At 40.5% G+C, this 24,455-nt stretch overlaps 1 protein-coding gene across 1 annotated transcript in view; it reads left to right on the forward strand.

Moving 5' to 3' along the window:
* Nucleotides 1–24,455, forward strand: part of ITGA3 (integrin subunit alpha 3) — a 71,182-nt gene that overhangs the window by 6,468 nt on the left and 40,259 nt on the right. Inside the window, exon 2 of the mRNA XM_063300855.1 lies at nucleotides 24,272–24,399. Within this exon, the coding sequence (XP_063156925.1) occupies nucleotides 24,272–24,399 (128 nt within the window). The remainder of the gene's footprint in view (nucleotides 1–24,271; nucleotides 24,400–24,455) is intronic.

Consider the following 24,455-nt stretch of genomic DNA (forward strand, 5'->3'; position numbering starts at 1 on the left):
TCTGGTTTACAAAGACCTTTTCAAACCATTGGATTTTTCCTCTTGATTAACCAACTCCCCTCTTAGCCCAGGCCTCTGTTTCCATGGAGACACATATTATGTTGTTTAAGAGGGAGGGTCCCCCCCTTTTAAACCTTGGTATAAATCAAGGCAAGCTTCACTAATGTTAATTGAAGCAAGGGATAGTTTTCTAGATTATATTTCAGCTGATGGCTTTTTTAATGTTTTGTTTGGTTCTCTTTTTTTAAACTGAGGCTGCCATATCTCTGGGACAAAGGGAAGGGCTGCTCTGTTGCTTTTAAAAGGTATCTCCAGCCAGAAAGAAAATTAAAGCAAAGCCTTTTCTGGTGTAGAGAAGAAAAGTTGATAGCCTTAACTTCCTGGTCCGGCAGCTGTTAAAATGATACAGTAAGCCTGCTAGGGAAAAAATGGCAACTCTGAATATGATTGATATAAAGCAAAATAAAAGAACATAAGCAGGCTTGATCCTGGTTAATACTCGGATGGGAGACCACCAGGAAATCAGGGTTCTGTGCAAGACTTGGAAGTTGAAAAAACATCCCAGAAGAAAGAAATGACAAAGACAACTTCTACAGTGTTACTAAGAAAACTACAGGTAGTCTTTGCTTAACTACCACAATTGGGACTGGAATTTTGGGTGCTAAGCAGTGGTCATTAAGTGAATCCGACCCGATTTTATGACCTTTTTTGCAGCAGTCATTAAGCGAATCACCATGGAAGCTAAGCGAACCACATGGTCATTAAGCAGATCATGTGGTTCCCCATTGATTTTGCTTGCCAGAAGCCGGCTGGGAAGGTTGAAAATGGTGATCATGTAACCACAGGACGCTGTGATGGTTGTAAATCCAGACCAGTTGCCAAGTGCCCAAATTGTGATCACATGAGCGGGGGGAACACTGTCAGTCAAAAGTGTGAGGACTGGTCATAAGTCAGTTTTTCAGCACAGTTGTAAGTCTGAACCGTCAAATGGTTGTAAGTCTGAACCGTCAAATGGTTGTTAAGCGAGCTGTAGATGTATAGTCTGTACTTTTTTAATTCTTACCAGCTGGCTTCTGGGTGCAATTCAAGAAGCTAGTTATCACCTGTAAAGCCCTTCCTAACCTAGGGGCTGGTTATTTGAAGGACTGCCTATCTCCAATAGTTTCTGCCTGACCTATAAGATCAGGCAGGGTGAGCCTTTTCCAGATCCCACCAGTCAAACAGAACCTAGGAAGGACAGTATCCCCCTTGAGATTTGAACATCTCCTATCCTGTAGTTGTTCTGAAAGGCCTGGGGCTAGGTGATGGTTGAGCCTCTGTCAGTTTTTTTCTGGTGTGTTGGGTTTGTTTGCTCCAGACATACAGGTTTGTCCCTTTTTATTTTATTGGGGTTTTTTAAACATGGGAATTGGGCAGCCTTCAAAATAAATACCTATTTGCCACAGCGATATTTCCTCTTTGCAATTTTTGCCAATAATTTCTATAGTAGTTTCAGTGTCATCCTTGGCTGGGTTGCAAAATGTGCCAAGCCAGAATTTGTTTTAACCATGGTTTATTAACCAGTGCTTTTGATCACATGAAATGCTAAGCAATAAATCATAATTGACAGATTGCAGTGCAGCTTATCTGACGGAAATGAAATTGGGTCTCTCCCCATGGTATCTATGATTTCAAACAGAGTTTCTCTCCAAGGGACCCTTTAAATGCCAGGATCAGAGTTGGGGCTCTTCAGCATGCAAATGCTGTACCACTGAGCTGTTATCTCTTGATCCTTCTCCAGATGCTGATCGCTCAGTTGACTGAGAAAGAGCTTTTGTAACTAGCAGTTAATCCCTTCTTAAGTTTACAGGTTCTAGGGCTCAGCTCAGAATCGAAAACCAAGTTTTGGATTCAGCTCTTTGGTTCAGATGAAGAGCTAAGGTAGATTAGACCACAACTGGCTGACAGAAAGAATAAGCTTATGCCAACCTGCAGAGATCTTGCAAGGAAATGTCATTGAAACCCCAGTTTATATTTAGCTCCCTGAAGGGGGAAAAGTTACGCCATTGATCAATTGCAGAGGCAACCAAAGTGCCACAACAACTGAGGTGTAAGTGCAATGATGTGCATTCCCAAATTTAGGGATATAATACAGCATCCCTTGCAGAATTACATAACTTTGTGGAGCATGCCTCTTGAGTCTGGGGATATCAAAATGACACTTAAGAAGCTTCCCAACCCTACCCAGCGACAACCTTAGCAACTAAACTAATATGAAAACATTGTAAGACTGAATTATCTTCAACCTCCAAAGGGAAAGGGGCTGATGTTGGTGATCACAGCTGACTTATAAAGCTTGGGATCCTTTGGTGCAAAATTGTAGCCCTCAGGGCTGTGGGGAATCCCACTCCTTTTTCTCCATGACCAGTTGATCAGCAGGACATGGATCATTGGTTTCCTGCTGCGGGAGAATAGACAGAATACAGTTTTGTCACTGCTTATGGTAACTGGAAGCCAAATATCTGCTGATGGTTTCTAGAAGAAAGAGAAATAAGGTATGTGTACGTCTCGGTGTGTATGTCTATACATATACACTCATACATATAATAAATCCTTCAGGGATTAATTATAATCAGCTTATTACTTTTAGCATTAATTTAAATTGAGACTTAATTGGGTTAATATTTTAACAATACTGATCTGTATTGCATGTTATATCTAAGTTCTGTAAGCCTCTAGAGTCATTCTAATTTCAGGTGGTACAGGTAGTCCTTGCTTAATGACCGTTTGTTTAACAACAGTTCAGAGATATGACGGGGCTGAAAAAGTTACTTACAACCTGTCCTCTAAGTTATGACTGTTGCACTACCCCAGCAGTCATGTGATTGCAATTTGCAACCTTCCCAGCCAGCTTCCAACCCGAAAAATCAACTGGAAACAGTTGATCCACTTTATGGCCATTGCAATTCACTTTACAACTGCATGACTTGCTTTATGACTCTGGTGAATTGCTTTACAACCACCGTGAAAATGGTCATAAAATCGGCTCCAGTCATGTGGTGCCTCGCTTAATGACCTCATTGCTTAGTGACTGAAATTCTGGTCTCTGTTGTGGTTGTTAAGCGAGGACTACCTGTAAACAGCTCTCCTAAATAAGTGTGAAATAAATATATATTAAAATGGGCAACCTTTCTGAGATTGGGTGTGGTACTTCTATTTTGTTTAGAACATTTGGCAATTCACTTGATTCTGGAAGCCACCAAAAAGGGTCTGAATATTACATGTAGCTGTAATTGTCCACTCTTGTTTTTTATGAAGGAGTACATATCCTCCTCTCACTTCAATCTAGTGATTTGTGCACCTGTGAGGCTAAAAGTTGCCTACTTGTACTGTAAGATGTGGATTAGAGGTCCTGGAAGCAGATTTATTAGTGTCAAGATTAAACCATCATGCATTTGATGTTCAGCATGGTACATAATTCCACTATTACTCCAGGTAGGTTCTGTGCCTAGAACCATTCTGATCTATTCCCAAAACCCCTAGTTTTCTCCTAAGCTGTAAAGAAAGGAAAACTCAGACTTCGTTGCTTTTGTAGTTTTGAGACAGCTGGAGGTTTTCTCTCTCCTTCCTTTTTTAACAAGGATATCTTGTGCGCTGCAGTGATTTATGACAGCAGCAGCTGCTGCTCAGCTTGAAGAAGCCTCCATGGAGACATTCCAAAGATTTGATGAACTTCTGGACTTCTCTGTTGGCATAAGAGCAGCTCCTTGACAGGCCAAAGGGGAAAAGCAAGCATGATAGTGAATTTGCCCCCTGTGAACTGAGAAGTGGTATTTCCTTGCTTGCTTGGTGGTTGATTCTTCTTATGTTCTTGCCAAGAGAGGGGCAGCCCAAGAGTCTAAGCTGAATCAAAGCCAAGTTCCAGAATCAATTTTCCAGGCTCGTGTTTCTCTTCCGCAGGGCTTTTTGATTTGAATTAAACTTGCAGGTTGGCTGGGAAGGAGACTGCTGGGCTGATTTATGGGTAAAAACAACAATAACGAAATATTTTTGGCACCTGAACGGTGACTTATTTAATAGGACAAGGCTTTGATCAAGTAGGACAGGGGCAGCAACCACAGATTATGTGCCCTCAAGCCCCATTTTTGCAACACCCTCACCTTTAAGAATACTCTTTTGAATTAAACAACCAAATGCAAAAAAAGAGACAGTGCAATGTGGTGGGCATTTTTAATCCCAAAACATGGTAAATAGCTTCATGGAAAGTTTCTGCTGTTGATAATAAAGGAAGACTGATTTATAAGCATTAAAATTAAGTCTTCGCCTGTTGCTACAAACACAGTAAGTGTTGCTATCCTCAGAAGTTACTTAAAATTTCTATCTCTCCTCCAAGAAGCTCAAGGTGACATGTATGATTCTCCTCTAGACTTTAGCCTCATGAAAACCCTGTAAAGCAGGTTAGACTAAGAGGAGGGACTGAGGCTTTGAGCTGAAGTGTTTCCTTTCCTAGTCCAGTGATCCAAATGTAACGTCCACTAGCTCCCTGCACTTTTGTGCACATGTAGGGTATCCTTTGTATATGTTTGGCTACATTCTGCCATCAGAGTGCTCACCAAGGGATAAAACTCCTCCTGAGAGTTCTTGACTTGAAACTCTTGAAGGAAGCTAATAGTCAGGTATAAAGTCCAAAGGGCAAGCAGATTTGTTTGGAAACCATAAAGCTGCATCTGCTCTCTGCTCTTCTCCCACAAATGCTGGTTAGAGCAGATTTTCTGCATTTCGTTTTTTTACAGAGGTCCCTGAGAATGTTTGTTTTTGTGTGCTGAAGAAGGGTCTTCATGGGCAATCCAAAATTCATTCAGTTGGACTGTTCTTCCAGTAGTTCGTCACCAGGACAGTCAAGCCATGGCTTTCAGCTTGCTTGTATTTGTTTTCTGGTTAATTAACATATGTTGATGGGCTCTTAAACTTCTTTGGGAGGCCAAGGGCCACAGAAGGTGGGGTAATGCAAAGTAGGTGCATACATTACCACACATGGCTGAGGACTGGATTTTTTAGCTTTTCTTGGAATTTAAGGGGATTAGGGGGGTTTCTTTTAAAATTTAAGATTATTTTAATATACACACTACTGTTTCTATAGCTTTCCTGCCTCAACTGTGTTTGAAAGGCAGCTTTTGTTTTATTATGTGCCATCAAGTCATTGTCAAGTCTCAGTGACCACATAGATAGATTTTCTAGGGCTGTAAAAAGGGTTCTGGAGCAATATGTATCCCTGGAACTTCGGGTTGCTCGCTCTTACTGTACGATCTCTCACATGTGGGGATGCACCAAGTAAAGGTCAGGAATTAAAAGACGAGCCTGTTCCAGACAATGTGTTTACACAGAAACTGACCTGGTGCATCGAAGTCTAGACGTTGCTGCAAGAGGAAGATTTAATGGCCCAAAAATGGGACTTTGTGGCGGCTTGATGACCAAGCCGTTTCACATTTATAGTCCATATACTAGCATGCACCGGCAGCAATAACAATGCTCAAATTCCTTTAGAAAACTCTATTCTTGCTCCATCAAGAAGCCCTTTGCAAAATCTGCTGAATCTTTCAGCAAAAAAGAGTTTATCACTGTTAACCTTTCTTGGATGATGATCTGGCTTAAAAAGCAAAATGAAAGGAGCAGGTGCTTGGAAAAGCTGCTGCAACTTGACCTGCATTTTTTGGACTGAGGACTTAAAAAAAAAAAAAAGCCAATAAATTGATGACGGCTTTGTAGTAGTAGCTGTGATTCCTGGAAAGACACTTCAGAGATGGGGGCCTCCATCTGTGGTTCTCAAGCTGCAGCTAGAAGGTTTCAGAACCAAAGAAAGCGAGAAAGCCCTCATCAAAGTTCAAATGAGAGGGTAACATTTCACCATCCAGGAGATACTGCTATTTGTGGCTTGCTGTGAAGGTCAGACATCTCTCCCCTGTGGATAAATAAGTCAGTTTCCACCTGTTGGCATTCCAGCCCAATGTTTCTCAGCCATGGCTTTAAGATGTGTGGACTTCAGTGCCCAAAATGGCTGGCTGGGGAATTCTGGGAGTTGAAGTCCACCCCCCTTCAAGTTGCTAAGGTTGAGAAACACTGATCTAGCTTCTCTCCATTGCACTGAGTTTGCTGAGATGGTGGGTTAACACCTCCTCTTCCAAGCTAAAAAAAGGGGGTCAGTGTAGCCCCCGGGGGGACCCAGTATGCACATACACACCTTCCTTGGTGTCTCTTCCTGCATTTTATTTTACAAATATTTAGATTATTTTAATAATTTAAAAAACAGAGCTTTTTTTACCTTTCCCCCCTTTTTTCTTGTTTAGTATCTTAATTTTGTTAAACTTGTTTTGTTCATCTATTTTTTCCTTTTATTGACACGTACAAAAACTTACACACACACACACTTTTATTTATTGAATTTTTACCCTGCCTTTATTATTTTTATAAATAACTTAGGGCGGTGAACATACCTAATACTCCTTCCTCCTCCTATATCTATATATACATACACACGTACACATATATACACCAAGTAACAACACAATGGAGATTTCAATGTCAAACAATTTAGCTTAAGACTGAAACCTTTATTACATAACAAATACCTTGATACATGTTAAAGTCCATACATCTTCAATTTGCCAAGGTTGAGAAACACTGAGCTAGATGGAGGAAAGTCCCATCCATTCTCTCACAGCCCTGCTAAGCTATGTAAGCTCTCATTCTCACCCAGAGGGCATAGAGGGGATCCCTGCTCTTCTTTTCCCCATTTCTGCCTTAATGTCTTCTTCCTCCTTCACTTAGCTTTAGCCCAACCCAGCTTTTAAGGGGTTAATTGATAGATAGCTCTGTTTCATGTCCATTTCAGATGAGTACTTTGGTGAGACAGGCCCATGCCTCTTTGGCTGTTCAAAAGTAACATTGACCTTGTTGTAAATCCTTTTGCCCTTCTTTTAAGGCCCAGTAATAGATTTAAGGAGTGGAGTTTTTTTCCATTCTGCAACTTCTGGTACAAGCTGTGTAGGGATTTGAATGCTTCTTGTAACGCTCCTCTTTCTTATCTTAGCTAACCAGCAAGCTCTTTTTCACAGAGCAGCCTGATTCTGGCAAGGATCACCACTGTTGATCTTGACAGTCCTTAATGTTGTTCTGCATTTGGGGAGAACTTTGCTCCTTAATTCTCTTCTGGAACAACCCAGCAAAAACAACCCCTACCCTTAATTTCAAAGAAAGTGAAACCTATTCTTAAAGAGGATCTTAAGGTGCTTAATTAGACAAGATTGTGTCATTGCTGAGCAACTCTTGCAAGAGTTCCAGCTATTTTCTGCAAAGCTTACTATACTTTGGCAAAAACAAATGCTTTCCATGTGCTCCTCCTGCTATTTTCTTGGTTCCCAGTTACGGAAAATTACCTTTTGGAGATATTTGTTAACTTGATCTTTTTTTTAAAGTGCAAGTTACTAAAATTACTATTCTTTATGGCTCAACTTTCTTCTTTGGGAAATTGAAGTTATTACATAGAAACCTCTTGCCTTTAGAGCACTTATAGGAAATACACAAAAATGCAGAAAGGTACTCACTATATAGAAGAGGGCAAATGTAACTCTGGAGTTTTTTCAGGACAGGATTGTTGACTTTTATTTGTTAAAGCGTCTAGAAAACCAATGCATCCAGGCTGTATGAAGAGAATGAGGAGATAATGTTTTCAAGCTTTCTATTTTTTATGATGCAGTTAAAGAGACAAGAAACCCAAGAATAAGGGAAATCATCAAGTAGAGGCCGCACACTGTTCATTTTGTTTATTAAAATTCCTGCTGCTGAAATAGTAACATGCTTAAAATTAAGAACTTGGATGCATTTCGGCTGTCTTAACCTTATAGCATGTTTGACAAGCTGAATTTCTGATATGATAAATAAGTATCACTGAGTTCAAGAGAGATCACTCTCAGATTGTTTTGTACATGGTGGTTCTCTGTAAATCTAATTGTGTAGTTTATTAGTACTTTGTTTGGATATCTTAAGAAATTTTAAATCAGACTGTTGAATATAATTAAAAGAAAATAGGATATTTATTTATGCAAGTGTTTTTATGCTGCTTAATCTGTGGTCTCCAAACTGTTTACAGTCTTAAAAACCAAACTAACAAAAACAGCCAGTTTAAAATAAATATTATATCATTATCTCCACATACTACCTAATGGGGTTTCTGTTCACCAAAGGTCCATTTCTACTGCCTTTTCAAATGTTAATATTCTGACCCTGGGGGCAGTGGGTGGACAAACTCTTTCAGAGGGAAGGAGCTTATATCCAAAAACGGATCTTTGTATCTCCTAGGAATGGTTTTTGACAGTATTGTGTGGCTGTGGAACCATTATGATGAATTCCTGCCTTTCAGAGCCTTACTGGTTGTATTGTTGCCTAAAGCTTCAGGGAATAGATAGCCTATCACTTCAAAACTGAAAGGGGCCAAATTACGCTTTGAAAGGTTGGGTAACAAACTTGTAGACCCCCTATTTGCTTTTCTGGACTATCTTTAAACAAAGGAACCTCTGTTTTTGGCTTTTAAACCAGTGAAGATTTTTTTTTTCTGGAGTCAATGGGTGCTGTGCTCAGGAGGGAATGATAATATCCTGTGGAGGTACTTGGAAGGAAAGGCACTAGAGAGCATGGAACTCACAAAATTATCACAAAAAACATCCTATGCATCTCTGAAATTTTGGATGGTATGATTTTGTGGCCATTTAGCTGAAAGTGATTAGCCTGAAAGTGAATATTCTCTCTCTCTCTCTCTCTCTTCCCCCCCTCCCCCCCATATGTCTGTGTGTGTGTGTGTGTGTGTGTATGTGCGTGTGTGTGTAATATCCTTGGGATTTTGACCCAAGAAGCCAGATTTCATTGGGTTCCTACATTTTTTCTGTAAGTGTTTGGACTCTAGTGCCCTGTGTGTCTCACAACTAATAACTGGCCAGATTCTCCCTTCCTCTTTGTTCCCTGCACCATGCTGCTACATTTTTTTTACAATTTTTACTTTTACACATTGTGGAGTGTTGCAATCTCAGCCCCCAGTGGATGGAGTTTCTGTAACTCCATCATTGGAATTAAACATGATCAGAGAGCCAAATTTGAGTATGTTGCTGAAAGGTGTCTCACACCAGAACCCAGGCCTGATTTTGGTACATTTACAAATACTATCAGCTTTTCCCCACCACCTAGTTGTAGTATTATTCACCTTTGAGTCAGCATGAAATTTGCAGCTTCCATTGCGTTCCACTAAACTGCATCCGTTGCCTGTCACTGCTAACCATCTGACTTCCCCCAAAATGGCAAAGTCTAACACATTTTGTAATACTTGAGGCTGTCTTTGGAGAGTGTTGTAATAAAGGGAAAAACATTAATACCCACTATGCTAGGACAAGTCATGGGATGGGAATGAGATGAAGTCACATCAGGGGGATGTGGCAGAGGAAAAGATTTGCCAGGACGTGTTTGTGTTGTGGTTAAAGGCAGGTGGGAACATGGCTTTGATTTATTCATGATGTCTTAAATGGGAGTAGTTCAGAAGGCTAGCTATTCTGGATTTCAGCTCTAGAAGCTAGTACACTGTAGCTGACTAGGGTTAGGCAGGTTAAGATCCAAGTCTAACTTTCTATATGGAAGCTCACTTGAGTGGCTTTGGGCTGGTTACTCTCCTTGAGACTAGTCAACATCACAAGGTTGTGGTTGTGGAGTTATCTTCTGGGACAGTATGGGCAAAATTGAAATTTTGAGAACATGTTGCTCATCAACATGGGTTCTCATAAAATGGCCATCACAAAGGTATTGTTCTCAAAATGGCTCCCATAATGGGAGCAGCCAGTCAAAAATAAACCACTTACAAACTGGTGAGGTTTCTCCATGCCACCTTTAACATGCTGTCACCTCAATTTACGACTGCCTTTCTCTCCTACACAAAAACTCTAGACTGCTACATTTGTCATTTTCATTCTGTAAGAATGCTCATATGGGGTCCAAAAGCATATTTTATACTTGATCTTAGCCAAAAAGCTGAGAAGCAACAGGAATTTGGCTATCCTGTCACCATGCTCCCCAAATTAAGACTCAATGGATTACTGAAATAATGGCATATAGCTGGTAGACATCATTACTCTCAAAATGAAGTTAGTCTTTTTTTTCTTTATGGAGCTGAATTATGGGGTCTCCTCATAATATAATCTCAGTCTTTTCAAAATAAATTCATAAGAATCATTGGGGACTCTCAAATAGCCTCCAACCTATTAAATGAAGCCTTTTAAGTACTGGGATGGAGTAAAATCCCTTCCAGATTTCTGGTTACCCCAACTTTGTCAGAGCAAATGAAATATATTTCCAGTGAAACATCCTTATTGGGTCACAATTCTGAGGGAGCTTATATGTATCTGTGGATACTTACCAGAATTTTTTTATTTTTTATTTTTGCTTCTGGGAATATTTTGATAGCTCCACAGATTTTTAAGCATAGGGTATTTAATATTTCTGCAAAGGTTGATTTAAGGTTCACATAACAAGGGCAACTTTGTTGTTAGCAACTGTTTTAAGTTCATAAAATAATAAAAAACCAGGTTGTAAGTGTGCAATATTTGAAATGTATTATCTACCTTCTAAACAGCACCAACCTATTATGGGTGCAATGAACGGTAATGGCTGTATGTGACAGCCACTCCTTAAAAATCTTTTATTTTATTTTATTTTATCTATCACTATTTATCACTGTTTCCTCAATGTGGAGTCCTTGGTGCTCTCTGAGCTTGGTTGTTTGTTTGCAGACATTTCATTAGCCAACTAGGTAAACATCAGTTGGGTAATGAAACTGCAAGCAAACAACCAAGCTCAGAGAGCACCAAGGACTCCACAGTTCAACCCTGAGCTACAGATATTCTCTTCTATTGAGTTTCTTTCACTGCCTAGGTTGTTCTGTTGCATTTATTAAATACCTACAGCCTCTTCTGAAAGAGAAAATATTCTGGCTGGATTCCAATAAAATTAAATTCTTACTGAAAATACAAAAGATGACTGTTCTATGGGGATTGACAGGTTTTGTTCAAGCTGCAGCTGAACTTAACAATACATCCTTTGTAACTCCATTAAATAAAGATGAACTTGTTCTTATAATTTTTTTCCTATTTCTTTTAATGGCTACTTACCTGATTATATATAATAAATTTTGTCTCTTAATGAATGTTTATTGTTTTATCACTCGCTTGATAACTATACATTATGTTACAACCTATGGGCTGGAACAAGAAAATTTTGAGTATCACCTCCTTACCATCTCCAGAGGCACTTTTGGAAATAAGGCTGATGCTAGATGCTGATGCCTTGCTTTGCAGCATGCCAGCTTCCCATTTATTTATGATTAAAAGAATCTATTAATAAATTTAAGGACAGGAGAGGCAGGGAGCCAAAGGCTATGCCTAGGACCATGCTACCTGCTTCTATAGTTCATAATCAATATGCCTAGAACTGTAGCCTCAGTATTCACTTAAATAATTATTTGGGGTTGCAAATTTGCAATACTCAGCAGTTCAAAATGTCCTAGAAAAGGGTTTGCATCTGGAATCCAAGAAAAGGGATCTTCCTCTCCCTAAATCCCCACTCATCTTGCACAGTCAAATATTTGGGACAATGTTGTTTAGGTTAACTTACTTATATGACATTTTTCTTCTTTGGAATGTGTCTGGAGCAGCTCACAGTAAACATGAAATTACAGTATCATATTTGAAAGTAATTCAGTTTAACAATGCATGACAAAGTATCAAACAAATGTCAGCAAAATAAATCAGTTTGAAAAACAGATCTTGTAATAGCCTTCATGTTACAATGAAATGATATAAATTCATATTTTTTAAAGCAAAACATTTATAGCAGCTGTCCAGGCTGTTGAAGCAGCCCTGTTTGGAGATGCCAGGCCTAAAACCTAGAACCATGTACGTGCAAAGCATGTTTTCTGCTCCTGAGCTTTAAGTCCTTCCTGGTTGTTTCATTTATGATACTTGCTACATTTAGAATAAGGCTTGCATCGAGCATGTGTCTTAGTAAGTGGCCAGACATAAATGGCTTTAGTGTTGAGCTCACTGGAGAACTGCACTTGCATACTTTGGCAGGGCTCAGTGGCTACACTTGAGCATTATAACCTGAGATGTGCTTGAACTTCTGGCTTCTACTTTCTCTTCTCATACTGTCCATTCTCTTTTTGCTGTTCAGTGCCTTTCAATATATGAAGACATCTCCCCACAACAGTGATTTCCCTTTTTTATCTGAACTTGCAAAATGTGATTACCAGAGTTGGAACAAGTTAAGAGCAGTATTTTCTAAACCCTGTTCTGAAGGAGCTATTCCTTGTTTCTTTCTTTTTTTGAAGTTATTGCTTACAGAAAATTTATAGCTCAAGGCATGCCTATTATTTTGTGAAAAACTATACCATAAAATTGGTGAAGTTCTTTGGGCCAAATTACAGCCATAAGAAGCATGCATGCCCCTTTTTCTATTAGCTTGGAGTATAAACCCAATGAACTTGAATATTTTAAATTGTTCTACCTTGTGTCCATTAATGGACCATCAAAACTATTTAGATTTGTTAGAAAAAAACATTTCCTTAGGTGTTCTGCTAATTAACTATTAAGGGCTCCACATAACCACATTTGACCAGGCCAATCTTACCTGTCTTTAATTAATCCATTCCCAGTTTCAGAGCAAAAAATCTATAGATTTAAACTACTGGATAAAGGAATTAATATAAATATTAAGCAGAGTGGCTGCTAACTTTGGCTGATGCCCCTGAATGTCAAAACAAATTTGGATAGATGACTTGTATAATTACACCAAACCCACAAAGAAGACCCTTCTGTAAGTTATAAAGGAGGGAATAGGTGTTGCTCAGTTTAGACTATAGTAAGTTGCATGAGATAGAAGCCAGTGCTGTTTTAAGGTCAACAAAAGTGGCAAAGAGTTGGCTATTGGGTCTAAACTCACATTTTTCAATAAGGTGCTACAAAGTCAGGCAGTGATTCAAGCTATGATTTGTTGACTATTTCTAAGGTACTTAAGCAGAGATACTCAGTGTCAGAATCTACCAGTACTACCAGCCAATGATAGCACTACTTGAGAAAAGGGAGAATTGCATTTCCCCAGCCATTTCTTTGTGCAACATGTGATTTTCTCCAGCACACACAATCATGATAGTAGTGGTGGAGATATCTGGATCCATCACAACGACTGTATAATGGCTATGCAATTTGGAAGGTCTGCTTGTTACTGAAGAGACATGGAAGCTTAGTTTTTGGATCAGTTTCTACTTTTCTAATCCTGAGATTTACTCCGTATTCTCCTTTTGTTTCACTGGGTATTGCTTTTTACCCTGAACTGTGAGTGGTCCTGATGGACTAAAAAAATAAAAATTACACAGGCATGAGTTACTGGGGAAAATAGCTCCAAATGGAATTAGGCCAGCGTCCTGATGCCAGGATCCCAGAATAGTTAATTTTAACAGAAGCTTGAGAAAAAAAAAAGTGATAACTAATATTTTCTGCTCCAAAGCTGGCATGGACTAGAAATTTCCATACCTCTTTTGAATTATATGAATGTGAATGCCTGTCTTTTTTTTTTAAATTAATTGGGAGGGGCTATTCTGAAGAGTTCCCTTTTCCTGCTGAACATTCTGAGGCGTTCCTTCTAGTCAACCTAACCTGAAACCTGAAGCTTGGATTTAGCAAAATCCTCTTAATTAGTGGGCAGATGAACTGAGCCGTACGAAGATGCAGCCTTTCTCAACCTTTTGACCCTGGAGGGACCCTTGAAATAGTTTTCAGACCTCGGGGAACCCCTGCACATTCAGGCTCAAATCTAGGCCAGAAGTTACAAAATTATTATATTTGTTTCATGGGTAGGCCTGTATATCTGCATTAACAGTGTTCTTAAACTAAAAATAAAGAATGAAACTTACCTCTTTAATGTGAAGTTGCCTGAATCTGAAATATTTTTAAAAAGAAATCGTGATCTCCCAGGGAACCCCTAGTGACCTCTCGTGGAACCTTAGGGTTCCACAGAATCCTGGTTGAGAAACCCTGAACTAAGATGTATAGCAAAATGCTTTTATTCATCATGTTTAGGTGTTTGAAAACTTTAATTGCCAGCAGCCCTTAAGAGATTCAGAAGTTAGCTAACACAAAGGCCATGTTGTGAGTTCTGATTTAGAAAAGGTCTAACTTGCTAGAAGTTATGTCAGGCAGTCTTTTGCAACTCGGAAAAAGGATAAAATTAGTGTGGGAATGGAAAGTAGAGTCTTCAAACCAGGACAGTGGGGCAGGGGAATAGGATTAATTATTCCCCAGTGTATGCTTGCAGCCCCAGTGCATCCAGAGGGCACAAAGTTAGGTGTAGCTGCCTTATTGTATTCTTAAGTTAACTCCTCTACCACCTAGGTTGTTTCTTTGGAAGTCTAACCTGAATAGCTTCAAAAGGTGGGAATACAAAAAAGTTCACGGGGCACTAATGACTAACCCTGATACGATGGAGCCTGTTTGACTTGCTTGTAAAGAAGTGCAGTCTTTAGAGTGTCTTCTGTCCTACATTTTTTCTTAAATGTCTTAAATGTTTTTTCCCCTCCATTCCTGTCATATGCCAGAAGTAAACCAAGAAGGATGGCTGAGGAGGGGGGGTAGATTGTGCGGAGTGGTTGATTTAACATCCGCCACAAAGATATTTCTGTAGCAGGGAATAATCTGGATAATGCCTCTCGACCAGATTGCAGAAATTTCATGGAGAAGATAAATAATAAAGGTAAACTTAAGCTATGCAAACATCTGTTGGAAAATAAAATCAGCTAAGAGTACAAGGCCCCCCAAATTCCTTGATGATCTCTAAAGTTCCTTCCAGCCCTTACATTCTATGATTCTCAAACAAACAAACCCAGTCTGTGTTTTATAAGTGGATAGGGTCAACAAACAAAGAGAAATGCCTATTTATTATGGCTAATATGCTGTGGTTTTCAAGGGTAAGATTGGAGGGGAACCAGGTAAAAAATGAAATACTGTGCTGTAAATTATATGCAGCTTCTTGAAAAAGAAAAAGCTGGGAAAGGAAATTTAGCCAGTGACTACATATGTTAAAGGTTGACTTATTAATCACAAATGTTTGCCCACATACTCCAGTTATTGAGGAAGTTCCTTGCTTCTAACTGAGTGTATAGGCAGCTGTGATTTGTATGTCTTTGAACGAACACACACCCCACAAAAAAACCCTGCTATGGATTATCCCATCCTGAGTACAACAGGAGAGTTAAATAAAAGTGTAATCTTTGAAACTGAGAAAAGAAATAGCTAGTGCTTAGGGATTTTTCTGCTGCTTTCTTACATTCTAAGCCACATCTGTGTTCACCTGAGCATGTGAACTTCATGTGAACTGATGAGAACAGAGTGTCAGTTTCTGTTAGGACTTCTGAACCAATTTCTCCAACAGGTTGAAATTTGAGAAATCAGTTTCTTTTGTGAAAAGAAAGAGGGACAGCAACATTGACATCTCACTTTTAGATGGAAGTAGACAAAAACATTCTCTTCTTTATAGAGAGGTGGTAGAATGGGAATGTTCTTGATCCACATCCTTTGGAGGTGATTTTTTTGTTTTGTCGGTGTTGTTTATTTTTTTAGCAGGTGGATGAACTAAGCCACCACGTTATGATTTCTGTTTGTTTGTTTTTAATTGATGTGCAGGATTAAGAAGCATGGTTGTATGGCTTTTCCCGGTTTCCTGCTCTGCACATGCCTTTCAGATTTGGCAGTTTAGTTTCCAAGTTTCTTCCTCCCCTTTTTGGTCTGGAGGAAAAGGCATTCTAATGTCCAAGCAGATTCCTACTCAGCTGGAGGCAGGCCAGACTCAGAGTGAATGGAATAATGAGGAATGACATGTGTTCAGAATTTGGCACCTGGAGGCCCTTCTTGATGAAGTTCCTTGGCTTCCCTGGGGGTGCTCTTTAGTCCTGTAAATGTGCCTCCCTCATGCTAGGGAGGAGATGCTCAGGAGAATTATGCTTCAGCCTTCCCAATCTGGGGCTCTGCACTAATGTTGGATCATTTCCATTTAGCCTAGATGGGGGACAGTCATTAGCTAACTTGTCTGCCCAGCACTGAGTTAGGGAAACCTTGTACACCTACATTTTGATACTTCTGCATGATGGTTAATATGAAATAAAACCTCCCCTAAATTAGGAAAATAAGGAGTCTTGTTTCTGTCAGTGTTTCTTCTTCTTAAAATACTTTATGTCCATTTTTTTCCCCAAGGAGTTCCAAGTGGCATACTTTTTGGGGGCAGGAGAGGTGGGGTTATCAAAACAATTCTGTGAGTTAGGTTTAGGTTGAGTGTGACTGACTCTGGAGCCTTCAATGAGATTAGTGGCTGAGCTGGGTTCGAACCCATATCTCCCCCAGTTCAAATCCGTTTTTCCAATCTCCATCCCATGTAGGATGAGCAGATAAAACAGGACTTAAAAGTCATTTGTTTCTATCATTCCCCACTAGGTGACCCCAGAAGCTATGGGGAGTTGGAATAGGACTTTCTTGGCCTCTTCTGCCTCTCAATTCCCCATTAGTGCCGTTGCTGTATCTGGCTTCTCTACTCCCTTCTCCTTGTAATTCTTTCAGGATCATAAACAGTCACTATTTCCTGGGTGAGATAAGTTTAAACAATAGGAACAAACTGGAGATCTTTGACAAGTAAGATGAATCAGATGTGCTGGAATTTGCATCCCCTAACATCAGAAAGCAATAAAGAACTAAAAGCACCCTGTTATAGGGCAGGATTCCTCAGCTCTGTTATCTTTTGCAATAACAACATCCACTCTTTTGGAAAATAGGCAGAGAAGAGGCATTCCCTTCAGGCGTACAGATGCTGGCCAGACCAAGCAGCAGGTTAGTTCAGGAGGTCCAGAACTCCAGTTTCCAAAGAGGGAAGAGCTGGAGGGAGCGGTCAAAGTTGTAGCACTGCTACTGCTTGCATCTGCCACTGCGGCAGTCTCCTCATTATACTTACTGACAGGCCCTGTCTGCTCTGCATAGCCTGTGAGATGTCCTGATGACTCCAGTGAAGTGAAGTGTGGGCACTTCTGTTCTTGGGGGCAACTCCTCCTCCTCCACCAGCACTTGGTGCCATAATCAGGATGCATGTGGGGAATGCTTCCAATAGGCCACTATTTGGGGAGGGGTATTTTTGATAGCAGACAGGCCACTTGTTCCTTCCGCTCCAGAGGAGAGATGCAGATAGCTTTTTTATTATCTGCATATGAGAGAAGAGATTTTGAAAGGAAGGCAGTTGTGTTCGTATGGGTGAGAACCACTCCAGAGGACACTTACGGGGAATTCCTTGAATTGCAATCCCAGTATATGTGGAGTATCCTTTGTTGGAGAACTTTCCTTTAGAGAAAGTGGGGGGGGGGAGCTGCCATTATACTTGCCTTGCAAGGATTAAGGTTGCATCTAAAGCAGCAATTGTTCTTCCTCAACCTCCCTTTTGGTCCTCCTGTTGTTTTCTTGTACTTGACTGACACAAAAGCCTGGTTTTCAAAACAAAACCTCTCAAGGGCATAGAATGAAGATACAACGGAGGTTGAAAACAAACCAAAAGCACTCTGCTTCTGTCATTCAAATTTCCCCCCCCCCTTCCTCTTTTCCCATAAAGTGTGTTGGTCCTATTTCATGCTGGCCCTCCCTCAGAGCTATTGTGCTTTATCCAATGACTTCCTTGTCGTACCAGTTGAACTTCCTTGAGCCTTGTCATCTGCTAGATTGATTGTGAGCAGAAAGCTGGGTGACCAGATATATTTAGAATTGTAGAGTCCAAAGTAACATCCAGTTCTGGCCTCATCTAGAGAGAAGATTGAGTAGCTAGCTAAAACCATGTTTGAAAGGTCCCAGAATAAAATATGCTTCCCTGCTTTTCAACAATACTAATTTAATTTGCTTGATGTCATACAAATGGGTTAGCTTGAAAATCTGGTTTTATTCTTTCCCTCAACTGAATTCTTTGTCTTTACAAACTTTTAGCAATTAGTCCATTAAAATAAGATCTCTAGTAGCTCATTGGTTCATTGATGTTCTCAAATATGGGTAATCCTAATGCACATTAGCCATGGGCATTGTGTGCTCTCTTGCAAGCCTCAGTACACCACCACCATCACAATTTTCCTTCCCCTGCACTATCAGTCTGCTGCACCTTTGCTGGAGAAAAGGTTGCATGTGGCTGACTCTCCTAGTCTGCCTCTCTCCACAGCAGAACCAGACTCAACAGCCAACCCAACAATTATTTGGCAAAGTGCTAAGGCATAATTGTCCCATGAGAAGAAGACATTCCCATGTGCTCTCCTCCAGCATCAGTGTACTCCCATCAAGCTACAAAACAATCTAGGGAAGGGCTTCCCAGGACACACAATCTTCATTTGTACACTCAGAAGGGGGAAGAGTGTGTATATATGGATGCAGTATATGCCCTTGGGTGTAAACTATTCGCCTAGAGGTATCCTAGAGGTATTATATGACTCCCCTCCATCTCCCGCACTTCAGAAATGAACTGCCAGTATTCAGTAGAAAAATGTTCCAGTAATTTGTTTTTTAATGGGGAGTGGGAGTGAGTAGAAGGCTTCCCATTCTCATCCCACTACCAAACAACCTAAAACATTTGTTTTGGGGGCAAGTTGGGCCCATTTTGCTTATATTTCTATAATGTTAAATATGGGAAGCAAAACATAGAAGGAAGGAAACCGTTTCCATTCGCACCCTCGCTTCCCTCCACCCCTCCAATGAAGCTGCCTTAGACTTAGTTCACTGATTGCATTTAGCCATAATAAGGTTTGATTATTTTTGGCTTGGCATAATGTGTGAAACCAACCACTGTAGTTTGTAGATCTTGATTTACAGCTTTGTGCAGCTTATGAATTTATGAATTCACAATGTGTGGAACTGGGGCTTCTTTAACAAACCTAGATTTAGCACCATTTGTGAACCCCTTTGGTAAATACCGTATGAATGCTACCACTCTGCTTAATTATCGTTGCATATATAGCCCACGGGAAGTGTTGCCATTCTCTTGCCCTGGAGATTATTCATCATGCACAAATATCTGATGTAACCATACCCCCCTCCCTTTGGGCATACACACACATTTGGGCAGGATGTAACAAACAAAACTGCTAAGTGCTTGTCAGGAGCAGAGGAAATTAACTTTTGTAAATGGTCAGTTTTATTCACCCATAGCTACTAGATTAATCAGAGCAGGATTAATTAGTGGCTGTTCACTCTTCCTTTCCATGTCTGTTGTTGGGAAGGGAAGTTGAACTGCAGGCATTCCCAAAGCAAACTTCCTCCCGTGACTCAGGCTTTTCTTCCCAGGAAGTGAAATATTTTCCACCAAAGTCATCCTGCCCCTGGAACAAAGCTAGGATGCTTGTGGGGCATCCTCATTCATGAATCATGGAGATTGTATCTTCACATTCGTGATGATCTGGTTTAATCGAGAGACCTGGTTTAATGGCTTCCGAGTCCCATGTATATTTTATCTTTTCTTTCCTTCCTAGAGCATGGGCTACAGAGCTTCCAATTCCTTGACGATGAGAATGCCATATCTACTCTCTAACCCAGTGTTTCTCAGCCTTGGCAACTTTAAGATGTGTGGACTTCAACTCCCAGAATTCCTCAGTCAGCAAGGGAATTCAGCTGCTCTGAAGTGCAAATGTCCCAGCATGTGATTTTCTCATAGCAAGAATCTTTCTGGTGGAAAGCTTGGTTAAGTTCCTTGGACCGGAGCAATAATATTTAGGTCACATGTCACATTTGGAGGATCTTTGAACTGAAATAATTAAGTCCTTGCCCCACCCTCCTCTTTGTATCAGTGTTTTAGTTCCTAGTCCTTAAGAAGTTTCAGTTCTCATTAAGGTCCATCCTTTGGTCTTGCGGCCAGCAGACCTATGCAAAGAGTCCACACAACAATCTAGGCATTAATTGTTTGAGGGGTTTCCGTGAAGTCCTTTCTGCTCCAAGAGGGGCTTCCAATGCTGTAGAAGAGTCTGCAGGATCATATCTCCTTAGGAGGAATGGAACAATCACCCCAGGCAGCTGATTTCGCATTTCATGAAAGAGTAGGTCATTTTTACTGCTGAGATAGGGAATGCTTGTGGGATTTTCTTCATCTGATGCCAAAATACCTTGTGTGGCTTGGGTGCTGGTTCAGGTCAAGAGAAAAGTTGATCTCAGTGGAAAAGCACATGGTTGGGTTCAATCCAGGTATCGCCAAGTGTGGGCTGGACAAGTTCTCTGCCTAAAACCTTTTTCAGGTTACAAAACCTTTTTCAGGTTACAAAAAATCAGGCTGCTTTAATAAACGATGGAGAGGTGCTGCACTCACCTGAGGTCTAAAGCATTTCTTCCTAGTCACTTTGAAAATGTGCACAGCTTTGCAAACTACAGTAAGCTGAAGTTGCTAGAGGTAGCCTGCAGGCCTATTTTTAGTGGGTCCTGGAACTGACCCCCACCCTACTCTGAAAATCAACAGCATTTTTTCCTGCCATTTTGAGGTGAGAAATACACATACACATTGCATTACAAACTTTAATGTAAGCCCTAAATGAGGCATAACATAGTTCTTTTTAAATCCCATAATTTTTGGAAAGTCCTGGTCCCTGTCACATACTATGATATGTCTCCACCCTCTTTGCATCATTACTGAAGCACTCTGAACCTTGGCCATTAAAAGTTATCTGCCCCTGATAAAGTATTCTGTCCTGCCTGTACTCTGGGACCTCTATAGGTGTGTTCTGGGGTGAGTAGAAAGTAAATCAAGTTCCGCTTACTCTGGATAAGTACAGTAGTTCAGCAAAGATTTATGCTCCTAAGAAGTTCAACAGTATCACTGATGAAGGGTGAAGCAGTGGATCTTGTCTTGTCTTAGAACTCTGACAGTTCCTGTTTCGCCAACTGACAGGAATAGTGGTGAACCTTGAGGGGTTTTCTCTCTCCTCCTCTTAATTGGTTAGCTAGTGGATACTAGAGGATGAGAGTGCAAGGGATAGTCAGTGGATGGGGGGTTGTACAAAAGGTTATCACTGGAAACCACATGCCCTCCAAGAAGGCGATTGGTCCTTGCTTTCCCAGCCCAGGTGAGAGGAGTAAAGAAGCAAGGAGATCCATTAGTCTGGGGAGCTTGGTCACTGCGGTCATGTATGGCCACAGTGGAGGATAGGTTGTAATCCAGAAGGGAATTCTATAAACTGTCTTCATTTCTAGCTGGATTATGCTTCGGAGTCCAGCAGCTTAAGACTGTAGCATGGAAAAGCTTGGAACATTGCTGGGACTGAAATAGAAATAGCATTCTGTGAGTGATCCTGTAGTTGTTTGCCAGATATATATCTAGGCATAGGTATAGGTAGGTAAAGCAATCTATATTTACTTATAATATAGATAGATACCCACCTCAGTGCTTAGCTATTGGATAACCCTGTGCTCCAGCTGCTGCTTTTGAATGACAGATTGGTGTGTAACAAAGCTGCCCTCATCAATGATCCTATCTTGGATGAGGCTGCCAACCAAGCATGACTTACAGAAGCCTGGTTGGGCCCAGAGGGGGTGATTTCCTTCTCAGAAATGTATCCCACACTCGGTATACCCATGTGGTATGCCCATGAAACACCTCTGCTTCACAAGTTGCACTGGTTGCCAGTTTGCTTCTGGGTGCAATTCAGGGTGCTGGTTGTTACCTATAAAAGTCTACATGGCGTAGGGCCTGGTTATTTGAGGGACCACCTATCTCCCAAAACATCTGCCCTAGTCGGTTCAATCCTGCAGGGTAGCAGTGCTCTGGGTTCCTTCAATTAAACAGTGTCATCTGTGAGGAGCCCCAGAAGCACACCTTCTCTGTAGCAACACCTGCCCCTCTAGAATGAGGTTCCCCTCTGAGATCTGGAGGCCCTACGCTTGTTTAGAAGGGCCTTGAAGACCTTTTCGCCCAGGTCTTTGGCGAGGGAGAGTGAAGACCCTTCGCTTTGTCCTTGTCCAGTCTATCATTCTTGCCACGTTTTATTTATACTACTACTACTACTGTTATTATTATAATTATTGTATTTTCCTTGTTTTAGTTGTTATTTGTCCAGAGTCGTTGGGAGTCAGGTAGTATGTGCTTTCAATTAATAAATAAAACACAAACACACACACATGCACACACACACTGAACATGCACACATCTACTCTTCTGCAAAACTGTGTTTCTCCAAGTCTGTTAATACCATTGCTTATTCATGGGTGTTGTTATTTTGCCCTTGTAAAACTTTGGAGAATATAGTATATATGATATTTGACTTTTGGGAGTTTGACTTGAAAGTCTCTCTGTCCTGGATTGGGGGGTGTTGTTTGTGATGTTTTTAATAATTACATTCTCCTCGTGTTTTTCTACCATTATTACTTCCACACCATCCCTTCCTTTCTTGAATATATACACACACTTCCATGACTTTTGCTCTTGAATGTTTTTTTTACACCCTGTCACCTGTCATGGTTAAATGTTTTGGCATATTTTTACTTGTTTCTATCTAACGCAGAAACCTTGCCCACAGTGTTGAAAAAATACAGCTGTGTTTTCTGGAATGCAAGGGAACATGCATTCCAGCTGCTTTTGTACTCAGATAAAAGTCATATTTTGCTAAAATAGAAGAAGCCATATACAGAAACAAGCTTTTCTGTGCTGGCAGCCCTTCAAATGTGTTGGGATTTTAATCTTCAGAATTTCACAGTTAGCATGCCAGTTAGAATTTGTGCAAGTTGAAGTCCCAATGCAGTTGGAAGGCACTAAGTTGGAGAAAGCTGGTCTAGCTGGTTTCAGGTATGTCTGATCAAGTATGATATCAGGTTAAATGTTAAGTTTATGTTTTGGAAACTCAAATGCCAGTGCATAGTGTTATGTGTGGTTAGTAAGGGTTTTACGTGCAGATTTACATGGTTGAGGTCATGTCTACCCTCAACTTGTTAAAGACTACTTAGCCATGATGGTGAGAACGGGAAATTAACTGATCTTCTGACACGTTTTGACTAAAATCTGGTGATTGAGTTAGAGTTCCTTGAAGCAGATGACCAAAGCATGCTAGAAAGTTCCAAAGTCCTGTTAAATTCAAGGTGGAACTTTAGGCATATACTGCTTAATTCCAAATTAATCAAGCCAGTGGTTGGGTTTACACATTGCGCTACATACGTATTTTTAAAATATGGCTTGTGGAATAAGCTGAAGTGACCTGGTTTGTATATAAAGCTAAGTCATAATAGGTGGGTTCACACTGTATAGTCAGAAACGAAGCAGAATATGGATGAGCACTATTTGTGAACAAGGTCAGTTTGCATGAGCTTCCAGTGAGCTTTCAGAACTAATAAAATATTATGGTGATTTCGCACACTCCTTCTAACCCAGGTCTAGCTTCACGTTGGCTTACCCAGTCTCATAATAGCTATTAAGATCTTGAGGCGAGGCCTTGAGTGGTATAGATTGTTCTGAAAATGGTATGTTTTTAATTATACATTAGAATTTTTTTGTTTACTTTAATGTGAGCCACTTGGAGCTTTATCTAAGATCAGGAGGGATTAAATATGTTTTTTGAAACAAATGCAGAGAGGAAGAGCTATCAGGATATAAGTGGGGCAAGTAGGAGAAGTTGTCTTTGGCACTAAGTGGTGTTTAATTTCCAAAGATTTTCATCCTTGCCTGGAAGTTACATTTTCTGAGTTGGATTATTTTTTCCCATAAATACTAGGCATGTTTCAACTAGTTGGGCTTGCTCAGTGACATGAGAAAGGCATTTTGCACATTTATTTCTCAAATTTATTTATATCTCAAATTTTTGCTACCACCCATCTCCCCCCAAAGAGGGACTCTGAGCAGAGTCAGAGGGGGGCATCCCAGGAAACACTCCTGTCTTGTTCCAGAGGGGTTCTTAGCCACTGAAAATCAATTCCAGCATTTTTCCCCCGATGTGTGCTTGCTCACTATAAGGCCCTGTGACTACCAGTCTGGAAACTCACTTTTGTGATTTTCTCAATATTAGTATCTATTCTCAAGAAGTGTTATTCACGGAAATCACTGGCTCTATAAAACTACTTTGGGTACCAGTATAGGAACAATGAATGTACAGAATGGAAAGATTTATTGCTTCCTCTGTGTTATGAAGAATCTGTCTTCTGTCTCCTGCAATCTGAAATAATGGTTCTCCCCTCTTTAGGCTGCTTGCTGGAGCTCCCCGTGATGTAGCTAACAAGATGGATAATAACACACGGACGGGTGCCATGTACACTTGTCCTTTGACTGCAGATCCCAATGACTGTACACAGGTGGACTTTCAGGTGAAAAGTATGTAAATGTGCGAATGGAGAACTTATCTGAGTAGGGTGCAGTGCTCTATGGAA

Source organism: Candoia aspera, chromosome 4 (assembly GCF_035149785.1).
Source record: "Candoia aspera isolate rCanAsp1 chromosome 4, rCanAsp1.hap2, whole genome shotgun sequence".
Classification (NCBI taxonomy): Eukaryota; Metazoa; Chordata; class Lepidosauria; order Squamata; family Boidae; genus Candoia; species Candoia aspera.